The following is a 12,100-nucleotide window of genomic DNA, read 5'->3' as shown; positions in this document are numbered from 1 at the left end:
ACAAAGATCTAAAATAGTAGGAAAAAAAAAAATTAATGATTTTCCTTGTTTCTGATACTGCTGATTTTCAGTCAAATAGTGGTATTCACATTGAGTCTCTTTAACAGTATGTTTTCAAATATATAAAATGTATATCATACGTCTGTCCATTCACAAATACACAAGTTAAACCAAACGGCAACAAAGTAAAATAATCAAAAAAATTGAGTGTGTGATTAAAGAATTGCATACAGTGTCATCTTGTATCATTTTTTCTGCACCTTGAAGCTAGAATATGCAAGTCACATCCTTTTCTATCCAACTGTAAATTCTAGACTCTGTACAAGACGCAAGTTCGAGAACTTAAAGAAGAATGTGAGGAAAAGACCAAACTTTGTAAAGAAATGCAGCAAAAGATACAAGAGTTACAGGATGAGAGGTAGATTTTACTACTTGTCCTACTAATATATAAAAGATTAGGAAGGCATTTTGTTGTTTTATTCTTTTTTTTTTTAACACCACCACCCCCCCCTTCCATTTTTTAAGTTAATAGCGTTAATAGTATGTATCAATAATTTGCAGAGATTCCTTGGCTGCTCAGCTAGAGATTACTTTGACCAAAGCAGATTCGGAGCAACTTGCACGTTCCATTGCTGAAGAACAGTACTCTGATTTGGAGAAAGAGAAGATTATGAAAGAGCTGGAGATTAAAGAGATGATGGCTAGGCATAAACAGGAACTTACTGAGAAAGATGCCACCATAGCTTCTGTGAGTAATATGAATCATGACTTTTGTAGAGGTTTACACGGGCTTGAGTTTCATTTGCAATTTGAGTTATCCATTGTTCTTTAGCGTACTTAGAGGTAAGTGATATACAAGATACCTGACATTTTAAAAATGTTTATTTTCTATGAATGAAATAAAAGAAATATCTTACTATGTTTCTTCCATGCATTTCTGATCATTCTTTCTTGTGTGCCCCTACCCCTCTTAGAGCTAGTCCTCTTATCCTTATCCTGGTTTCACTCTGAAGTATTTCTTTCTGTCCTGTAATGCTTTCATATGCCAAATGTGTTTTGTTACATAGTCACGTGTACTTTTTGTTTTGTAGTTGGAGGAAGCAAATAGGACACTAACTAGTGATGTGGCTAATCTTGCTAATGAGAAAGAAGAACTAAACAATAAACTGAAAGAAGTACAAGAACGTATGTATTCTCTGAACCAAACGTAATTTAATTTGAAACCAGTTTTGTTCTTTAAAAGTACTATTTTCTTTTGTAATGAGCTTTCATAGATTTTTTTTTTTTTTTTAATTACCTTGCTACAGAAGTTACAAAGCTGAAAGAAGAAGAAGCGAATGTAGGAAATATTAAAGCACAATTTGAAAAACAGTTGTTGAATGAAAGAACACTGAAAACCCAGGTAAGTACCTGTATGTAAATGAATTAATAGATAGTGTTCATGAATCAAATAATTTCTAATAGAAAACTTTCCATGGTAAACTATCTATATATACACCATTAAAACTTTATTCTTTTTTGCCCCTGAAACAAAATTTTTTTTTTTTTTTTTGCTTCTACTAAGTAGACTTTCAGTGTAGTGAAACTGCATCCTCATGATTTCTTATAGAGGAATTCCTAATCCACATGCAGTCCACCAGCAAAAAATCTTCATTTCACTCAAATGAATTTGTATTTTACTGGTTTCCATTTTGATTTATATTCTGTAAGTTCCATAAAACAGTATATTTCTGATTTTAATCCAGACTGTTTTTTAGGACAAGTGGCATTTTAATCCAAAGATACATTTTGGGGCTAGCTAATGGAAACAGAAGAGAATTTAAATGGGTAGAAGTGTTCAAAGGAAACAGTTGCTTAAAGTGAAAATGGTATCATTACCTTCTTTTCAGTTTTGAGTAGTACATTGAATTAAAGTAACTTTATAGTACTGCATATGGAGGGGTCTTAGTTTACCGCTAGATTAAAAGTGTCTGGTCGTGGATAGGAGAGAAGACTTTATATATTCACAATATAACTCTCTGTATTTATTGGTGTGTTTTTTGTCATTTTTTTTCTTCCCTATGTGAAGGCTGTGAATAAATTGGCTGAGATCATGAATCGGAAGGGTCCAGTCAAACGTGGAGCTGACACTGATGTACGGCGGAAGGAAAAGGAAAATAGGAAACTGCATATGGAACTGAAGTCTGAACGAGAAAAGTTAACCCAAATGATGATCAAATACCAGAAGGAAATAAATGAAATGCAGGCAGTAAGATCCTTTTGCAACTATAAACATTGATAGCATTTTCTGTAATTCTCATTGAATTGATACAGGCTTTAAGGTAGTGTATACAGTCTCTATTCCTGAATTTCCTGTGACTGAAAGAAATACCTGGTATATACATTGTGATTGACTGCGAAGTCTGCGTAATTTTCTACTTACATTTTCTCAGAGTAACTGAGTATTGAGATAGTAAGAACTCTTGTAATTTATCCTTACAGCAAATAGCAGAAGAGAGTCAGATACGGATTGAACTCCAGATGACCCTGGACAGCAAAGACAGTGACATTGAACAGCTTCGTTCACAGCTACAGTCATTACACATTGGTCTAGACAACAGTAGCATAGGCAGTGGACCTGGAGATGCTGAGGCAGATGATGGATTCCCTGGTAATGTTAATTTTATTAATATTTCTGCATTATTTGGTTTGATATCAGTGTTTTACCATAGAAGCTGAAGTGTTGAATTAATGCTCTGATGATCCTGTGGCTTTTCATCTTCAGGTGTTTCTACCATCTTATTAATGCTTTGATAGTGATCACTATCCACCTACTAACTAAATCTGTCTGTAATCATAATTCATCTTACATTTATTTAAAGAAATTTCTTTTAAAAATTCTGTTGTACCCCATTAAAACTAAATATTTTTTTCCAGTTTATTGTGGTGGTTACTTTGCAATTACTGTGTTATGTGATGAAACGTAAAACTAATGCCCTCTTCTTAGAGATTCTATTTTGACTTCTTTTCTACCTTTTTCCTCCTTTATGCTTTATGTTTAGTCCATATCACTCAATCCCACACTATGGAATCCATGTCTTTTACCTACCAGCACTCTTCTACCTCTGTCAGTATTGCCACTAAGCCTTCCAGTTCTCGCATGCTTCTCGATTCTGATTCTGACTCAGAGGAAGAACCTTTGTCTTGTTCCCACAGCCCTACAGAAGTTGATAGCACAGGTGACATCCCTGAGAACTGTTTGGTTTTGTTCTTACTGTGTCATTTTCTCTGTTTCAAAACTAACACTATTAATACATTATTTAAAAAAAAAAAAAAAATCTGGCAGTAAACATTGCCATCAAAGACACGAAAACGTTTGTATGAACAAGTAACTGGCCTGTTTTCTCTGAATGTTTACAGATGCTTGCTGCCATTTATAAAACCACTGTTCTTAGTGAAACATTGAATAAATAAGCCTTATGGCCTTGTTTTCAAGGTAGCCTCTATCCTGTATCTGCAGCTATCTGTGTGACCCTAAGATACTGGATACCAAAAAGTCAAATCTTTGTGTTTAAGTGAACACAAAGTTGACTTTAAGATGTGTGGAGACATCTGACTCCTCACCATTTAAATGTACATTACTTGTTCGTAGAAATTCTGTCTTCTGAGTATTACATGGTTTTGCCTTATTTTGAATCTTACATTTGATTCTTGTATGGTCAGGCAAGCAAAATTTATTCATTTTTCCAGATACATAAAGCCTATAATGAAATGATATGGCTCTGATAAAACAGAGCTTTGTTTTACTAATTCTGTATTCATTTTATATGACTACACATACACTGTGTTGAACAAAACTTCTGTTTACTGTTAATGTCAGAGGTGGGTTTTTTAATTACATTCAAATTTCTGTATTTCACTTGAGGTTCCTTTAAAGTGTGAATACCTTTCCACTGAAGGCAAAACTTGTTTTGGAATATTGACATTACTTCATCAAACTCGAGTAAAGAATAAAGCATTTCCTCTTTTTTCCTCATTCTCTGGTTTTTGCTATGAGGCTTCTAATAAAAGAATTGTTGAGTACATACATAACTTTTTCCTTGTAGCTGCTGTTGTGGTATCTGCATGGTTTTGTTTTGTTCTAAAGTAAAAATCATATCTAAACTAGGATATTTTTCTGACATAATTACAACAGATTTGAGGTATAATGGTTGTGTTTTGTTGTTTTTTTCCTTCCTAGTACTTATAGGCACGTACTGTGAAAATTTTGGAATATTCTGGCCTTTCTCTGATCTGTTAGTATAGAATGACACCAGAAATGAAGAAGTGTAACTGGAAACTCTCATTTTGTCCAATTTCATTTGATAATATTAGAGATTACAGAGAAAAATAGGAAAATATTTAACGCATATTTTTTTCACACCATTAACAAACTACACGTGCTTCCTGGATGCAGGGATTTTTTGCATCAGCATTATGCTTGCTATCCTTTGCATCAGGTGTAGTTGAAAGGAGCAATTTGAAGTGGCAGGTATGAGGCGAAATACACATTACAGAACTACCTCACATATTTGGTATGCACATTAAAATGTGTCCTCAACAGCAATGCAAGAGCAATAAACTTTGAAGACAGCGCATACCTGAATAAATAACCTTGCTTCAAGTCTCTATAGACAAAATGAGAATTCTATGAATATCTAATAACTATTTGTTACGCTATGTTAAACATAGGCAGGAGCCTGCAAATGCCCTCTGATGAGAAAGAAAATAGCTTTTGCAATTTTGGAGCGTGTTTATGCTCCTTTCATGGTTTTGTGTTCATTAGTACTTCAGGCTTCAATATTTTTGACTTGGAGGTTCCTCACTAGCAGTAGAGGTTATCTGCTAGGGTGGGAAACTCATTAGGAATATATTATTGCAATTGAGTAGTTCTTAATAAAGCATAGGGGAAAGAAATGCTTGTATGAAGTGCAGCTATAAAAATAGGGTCAAAGGCTATGTGGTACTATGTATTAGCAAGCACTAGGAAAGTGTGATCCTGGTGAGCTTTTGGTTACTACTGAAATGGCATGTGTCAAACAACAGCTGAGCTGTTGATACTGTTGATAAATCCAGTCTGACTCACATGCAAGTGTAATAGGAAATACTGCGAGTGAAAGGGCAGCTGAATTTAGGGAAGGCCTAAGGATTAGCCAAAAATTACTTATTTGGATAAGAAAGCCTAGGCGATATTAGCCAAAAATTACTTATTTTGGATTAGAAAGCCTAGGAGATTTAGGCAGAATTAGAAAAAAGAAAAATTGGCAGAGAAAAAAAAATATGAATTAGAATACTAAACTTCTGAAATTTTACCTGGCATATAGAGGATATAAGTTACTGGTGGTGGTAGTTTGCCTTGTTTTGTCTTGAACTGGATGTTGTGTGGTCTGTACTAACGTCTTCAGATGCTGTTTTAAAAGGTAAAGGTTGATAGACATAAGCATTTTAAGTCTTGAAAAAATTACTAAAGGGAATGTGTGTGCTATAATTGCAAGCTTGCTCTTCCCCTTCTTCCTTGTGCCTACTACTTTTTTGTGATTGCACTGTTGGTTATTGGCTGTATTCAGGAATACGCAATTTAATTTATTCCTGTACATTTAGTGTGATAAACTTTGCAAGGCCATGTAGTTTTAAATAGTTCATGTTCTCATGTTTGCTCTGTTGCTTTATTATTGACCTTCGATAACTATTTTAAAATGCACAGTAGTCTCAAAAATAATGTTTTGTGAATATTTATGTTCTTTAATACATATCTTTTTTTCAGAATCAAGATTGGAAGGCTGGCTATCGCTGCCTGTTAGAAATAACACTAAAAAATTTGGATGGGTTAAAAAGGTAAGAAAACCAGATTTATGATCTTGTTTCATGTGTAGTCTAGATTTTAAACTTACTGCAGGTTTTCAACACTTGAATTTTTCTTTGATACATGTTCTCTCATTACTTAAATGTATAAAATATGTTAGCTGGTGTATATAGCTATGTCTGAGAGGAGCAGGCTAAGACATTTCTAATAGGTTAAGACACTTCCTTGTCCAGCCAGAGGTGAGAACAGCCATTCACGATCTTCACATGTTTGTACATTCGCCGTAAGCATTCCCAGCAGTATTACGTAACTGGAATTCAGCAGAGTCTGGAAGCAGATGCCCTTGGCAAATTCTTTATTTAGGAGATAAAAGTAACAACTACTATTCTGCCTTGTGCATCCTTCGCTCATTTGCTGCTTTTCAGTAGCCTCTTCGATGGGTCCAGAGCAACTACACAGTTTCATACCAGTTCACTTACTGCTCAGTCAGGCTGTTGATTCTGGACAAAATTCTGGAAATAGGAGGTCTTCTAGGTAGCTAGCTCTTCTATGAAAATTGCTAGCAATGCTGGTAAGTATAACAGTGATCTTTGTGAGTATGATCCCTATTAGTTGTGAACTGCACATGTAAAGTAGGCATCATAAGATGACAGTTACTCTCACTACCAGTCCAAGTAAAATCGAAATGAAAAGCTTTTATCTTACTTTCTTCCAGACTTTCATTTTTATCTTTTTATAGGTACTTAAATCTGTTTAAATATCAGTTAATCTGATAACATAAATTGATTTATCAGGTAGCCAGGATTTTGTTTGTTGTGCCATGAATTTATTGGCAAAGCGTGTACTTAGTACTACTATTTGTACTACTGAGTCCATTTAGCTACCATTTAATAAAATTGTAGAAAAATACTGCTGCGACATCTGTGGTAACTGCTGTGACATCTTTCACGTCTGCGATGAGCTTGATTAAGATGTACATTTCATCCTTTTCTGTCTCTTAACAGTATGTAATTGTAAGCAGTAAGAAGATCCTGTTCTATGACAGCGAACAAGATAAAGAACAATCTAATCCCTATATGGTATTAGATATAGAGTAAGTATTATCACGTGAGATTCCTTCTTCTGATTTATAGCTGAACTTTGTCAGAAAGAGTTTGACAAAAGGCCCTTTGAGGTCCGGTCTGGGAGTGCAATGTCAAATGGGGCATACTTTTGCAATTTGAACTATAGAGCTGGGAGCTTAGGTGTCCGTTGTAAGCAGTGGTGCAGCAGTAGTGCGGTGCTCAGTCTGATATGGGCAGCTCTGTTGAGCTCTGATGGGAGTGAACTGCTTCCTCCAGCTCCGCTAGACCTGCCTCACATACATGTTGTAGCAAAAAACGGTAAGCAGAGAGGCTGTAATTTTCAGTGTTTGTACATTTTCACTTACAACATGTCCTTATGGGTGGGTTGTATAGTTAAATTAATTAATTTTCTCAATAAATACAGAATGTGGATATTCAGAGGTTGGAGCATGGGGAGACAATTGTGTTAGAAGGCTACCGCAGTCGTTAAAGTCACATGATGTTGTTTTGTCGGTGCTGTCATTTTTATTGCACATAGAGCTGGATACTTGTGACTTCTTTTTAGTCAGGGTTTTTGGAAGTTCATGTGCAGGATTGAAAGATGGGACTTTAATAAAGTGATTAGAAATTTGTACTGACAAATCTTTAACGGCTCTAAGTCTTAATGTGGTATGTTGTATCCTAACTTAATCTGTCAAATTAAGTTTACATTTTGGTAACATTAATTTTTGTCCTGACTGAAATAATTTCCTATAGCAAACTCTTCCATGTCCGACCAGTCACTCAGACTGATGTGTACAGAGCAGACTCCAAGGAAATTCCTAGGATATTCCAGGTATTCAGTAATAAATTAATGTTTCTAGCATAACAAAGATGGTATTTCACACGTTGTCAAAAATATTTTCATAACTTTGTCTAATGGAATATTCACCAAAAAGAGAACTTGAAAAAAATTCATTCCATTGTATTTCCTCAGTCTTTCTACTTAATTACTCTGAATTTCCGTTTGTCATATAGGAGTACTGAGATTATTTTGCTTTGATTTAGATTCTATATGCTAATGAAGGAGAGAGCAAAAAGGAACAGGAATTTCCTGTGGAGCCTATGGGGGAGAAGTCAAATTGCATTTGTCACAAAGGACATGAGTTTATACCTACTCTTTATCACTTTCCAACCAATTGTGAAGCTTGTATGAAGCCACTGTGGCATATGTTTAAACCTCCTCCTGCTCTAGAATGTCGCCGTTGCCATATCAAATGTCACAAAGATCACATGGATAAAAAAGAAGAGATTATAGCACCTTGCAAAGGTAAATAGCAGGGATTTGAATATGCATATAGTCACTGGAGTCACAGGGCGTTCTAATAGACCAGAGAATTCTAGTAGTGGTCTGACACCAACTAAACATAAATAGGTAGGCTTTTCTTTATTAGTACGTAGCCATCAGAACCTTTCTGAGGGTGTCTACATGAGGATCAGCTCGCTGCTGTGAGTTAACGGCGCGTGGCCAGTACACGTACATACCTGCCGTGTTGCAAGCATCATGCAGTAAAGCGTGGTAGTTCTAAGACTGCTCACACTGCCTGTTGTGCTGGATTGCTCTACAAAACAATAATGTTAGTGCGAGTTATGAAATAGATGATATTCAGTGAAGTTTACTCCTTGTGACTCAGGTTACATAGTTTCTTGGGCTCAGGCACACCTCTGTGTTACCCTTCCTTGTTATTTTCCGTGTGAGTGTTTATCTTCCATAGTACTAAGTTGTTGCCCCCTAAATGTAAGGAGGAGGCACTGTCAGCCACCAGGAAACATGGTTTGGCAAAATCTAGTTCACTTTGCTTTTGATTTCTCTGCTGATTTCTCTTTGTGTTGACTGTGAGGGTATGGTAGTCTGACAACTAATTTTTGATGTGGGGACGTGTTTAGAATACTAACATACTCATTTTTGTTTCAAAAATTCTTATTACAGTGTACTATGATATTTCAACGGCAAAGAATCTACTACTGTTAGCTAATTCTACGGAAGAACAGCAAAAATGGGTGAGCCGACTGGTGAAAAAAATACCCAAGAAGCCTCCAGCACCAGACCCCTTTGCTCGGTCTTCTCCCAGAACTTCCATGAAGGTACAGCCAAACCAGTCCATCAGACGACCAAGTCGACAGCTTCCTCCAAACAAACCAAGGTGACACAAAAGCTGCTATTTAGTTTATGGCTTTAAATATTTTACTACAATTAATGTTGTATATGTTGACAAATGTTGTTGACTACCGACATGTGATCTAGCATGTCATCTTTTTGATGACTGAGGTTTATACCTCAGTTAAATTCTAAGAGCCACTACGTTTGTTCCCTTTTTTAAAGGACCTTGCATTACCTGTTAGTTAACCCTACCATACTGGTAATGCATCCTATTGCTCTTATATGTAATAGGCAGAACTTGTAGCATCTGTAGCCTAACAGTTCCTGTGAACTGGCAGCCAGTAGGGAAAATGAGGTTTAACTAGGCAAAGGGTCGGGGGGGGGAGTAGGGGGTGAAGATTTAAAAAAAAAAGAAAGAAGAAAGAAAAAAGGTTTAACAGTTTTCAAGATGGCCACTACTGTACCTGATTTGAAGTTGAGCAATGAAGTTAGGTGCTTGTGGTTCTAATGAACCTTGGGAAGAATTAGGTGCCTTCAAAAAGCAGTCTAGAGGGCCTTACACATAGCAGAAGACTACATCTCTTTTGTTTCTTACTGCTTGGTATTGAGGCATGTGTTTGAATTCCTGCTGTGCTCTAAGGTTAGACACCTGATCGTAGATTTGTATGTTAGAGAGTCTGTTTCATCTGACCAAACATATATATCTGTGTCGGACTCCATTTACCACTGATATTTAGGAAGAGTTGCTTTCAGGATTCATGTCCTGCTAGTGTAGAAATGGAGCATACAGCATGCTCTTGGGCATCTACAGTGAAAACCTAGTTCAGATGAATGTCATTTTTATGTCTCTGCCCATGCGGGTTCCACAGCGTGGAGCCTGTTGCTGCAGTGGTCGGCACCTGTCTGAGCATCACTCATGCTTTCTGCAAGAGAGCAGGAAGATGGGAGGTGGGGGAATCACCATTTGATCAAGTAGCTGGAGCACTTACCAAAGGGTGGGAGAATTAGTTTCAATTCCTCATTCAGCCTAGAAGGACTCATGCTCATGTCTCATGATTCCTAAAAGATTAGTCTTTACAAGTTCCTCTGATTTTGGGAAAAAAATGGCCATACAAAAGCCAGTAATCTATTACTGGATCAATTTTAAGGAGCAAAATCCTATACTGTATTGTGGAAGTGATAACATTCTGCAGAGTGCTTATGTGATTGCATGGTACAGAATTTCTGGGTTTTTTTCAGTTTGCTTTTTTCATCACCTAGAGTACTAGCTAATACTTGGCTAATCAGTCCCCAGTTGCTGGCAGCCTGTGGAAAGCTTGGTCTGACTTGTTTTGTTTGTTGCAGCATTCCAGCAGCAATGGACAGTTCAGCATAGGCTTAGCATTTTTCCCCAGAGAGATAATTTGGCATTGGCTAGACAGTATTGCTCTCCTTGTTTCTGTGACCAGAGTGCCACCAATATCTAAGCTGGCTGGTTGAAAACTGGGTTGGGTGAGTTGCCAGAATTACAGCAGGGAATGCAGTGTAAGCGTGCTCTTACTGTGATGTGTCTGTTATCCCTAAACAGCCTTACGCTACAAAGAGTTAGATCTTAAAAAAAAAAAACTGGTATTTTAATGTGTGAAGATGTGTAGTAAAAGGACTCAAAATAACTTAATTTCGCTTCCCTCCTAACTTCCTGACAGTCTGATTTTTGTGATTTACTTTACATGCTTTAAAAGAAAGTCTGACCTCATCATTTGCATTTTAAATGATTAGGGGTTTTTTTTATTATAAGCTTGAAGTTAGAAAGTTTTTTTTAATTACTGCTTAGGGACTGATTATTGAAGGGTTTCTTTGTGCAAAACTAACCAACATATCAATGATTGGATTGAAGCATCAATCAAGGAAACATTCATGACAGCTTGGGCGACAAGTGAAATGCTTTTCTTCTGTATAGTGTTTACAATCTAATTCATTACTTCTGTTTCTTATTGTTGACATATAAAGGGTATATTATAAATTCTGATTCTTTGTTGACAGCTGTTCTTAGGTGCTCATAAAATAATTTTTCTCCTTATAACACCTTTCTTTCAGTCTTCATGACCTTTGTTACAAAATGTTTTCATAACACAGTGTTTAGTCTTACCCTTCTTTTTAGTTGTGGTCCTCCTCCAGCCTGAATCAGTTTTCAGTGATTTTTTTTTTTTTCTCCCTATATTGTATATTTTGTAATGGTGAGAGAAGGAGGAGGATGAACATACTTATGTGTAGACCATTTTATTCTTGCAATTAAACTTTCCAAGTTAGCTTTGCAAATGTACCTAACAGATGGAAAAGTGTAGTTCTGTGAGGTCATCTCACCTATCACCTTACTAATGCAGGTCTGTCAAGCCAGTGGAAACGTGTATGGATTTAAACACTTTTAATTAGAAACGACATACTTACAAATTACTGTAATTGCTATGGCCAATTAATATCTGACTGGTGCCTCTATGAGGCTTTTGTGCAAGGGCTTACCATATGGAATAATTAATTTTATGTTACAAACTTCATTAAGAATGAAGATCTAGTTGCCAGTTAAATCTGGGGACTGAGTGGCTGGGGACAAGCTGGAGATGAGCCAGCAGTGGGCCTTGGCAGCAAGGCAGGCTTTGGGACTGCAGCAAGAGGAGCCCAATGCCAGACGATTAAGGGAGATTATCCCCCTCTGAGGGAAGAGATGGGCCCCCAAATTCAAGCCAGACATTGACAAACCGGGGAGAGTCCAGCGGAGGCCACCAGGATGGGCAGAGCAGAGGCTTGAGGGAGCTGGGCTTGTTCAGCCTGGATGAGGGACGGCTCCAGCGCGGTGTCCTAGCAGCCTGCCCCCACCGTCGAGGAGACGGAGCCGGGCTCTTCAGTGCTGCATGGTGGAGGGTGAGAGGCAAGGGGCTCGGGTGAACCACGAGAGGCTCCAGCTGCGTAGAAGGAAAAGCCAACGCAGACAGCTGGGCAGGGAGGCAGGCTGGTGGGCTGGCCAGGCTCCATCTCTGGAGGCTTTAAAGACCTGACAGGACAAAGCCCTGAGCAGCCTGGGCTGGCCTTGCAGCTCAC

The 12,100-nt window shown here is 37.3% G+C and overlaps 1 protein-coding gene across 5 annotated transcripts in view; it reads left to right on the top strand.

The window, feature by feature from the left end:
• The window catches only part of ROCK2 (Rho associated coiled-coil containing protein kinase 2), a 102,689-nt gene that overhangs the window by 87,568 nt on the left and 3,021 nt on the right, over nucleotides 1-12,100 (top strand). For all 5 annotated transcript variants that reach the window (XM_075707213.1, XM_075707214.1, XM_075707217.1 and 2 more), the window contains 11 exons: nucleotides 315-418; nucleotides 562-748; nucleotides 1,092-1,185; nucleotides 1,308-1,402; nucleotides 2,069-2,248; nucleotides 2,482-2,650; nucleotides 5,783-5,853; nucleotides 6,826-6,914; nucleotides 7,642-7,720; nucleotides 7,933-8,194; nucleotides 8,855-9,068. In XM_075707213.1, coding sequence (XP_075563328.1) covers nucleotides 315-418; nucleotides 562-748; nucleotides 1,092-1,185; nucleotides 1,308-1,402; nucleotides 2,069-2,248; nucleotides 2,482-2,650; nucleotides 5,783-5,853; nucleotides 6,826-6,914; nucleotides 7,642-7,720; nucleotides 7,933-8,194; nucleotides 8,855-9,068 — 1,544 coding nt within the window. The remainder of the gene's footprint in view (nucleotides 1-314; nucleotides 419-561; nucleotides 749-1,091; nucleotides 1,186-1,307; nucleotides 1,403-2,068; nucleotides 2,249-2,481; nucleotides 2,651-5,782; nucleotides 5,854-6,825; nucleotides 6,915-7,641; nucleotides 7,721-7,932; nucleotides 8,195-8,854; nucleotides 9,069-12,100) is intronic.

The sequence above is a fragment of the Pelecanus crispus genome, chromosome 3 (genome assembly GCF_030463565.1).
Source record: "Pelecanus crispus isolate bPelCri1 chromosome 3, bPelCri1.pri, whole genome shotgun sequence".
NCBI lineage: Eukaryota > Metazoa > Chordata > Aves > Pelecaniformes > Pelecanidae > Pelecanus > Pelecanus crispus.
The sequence above is the reverse complement of the archived record's forward strand: the minus strand, read 5'-3'. Positions and strand labels throughout refer to the sequence as shown.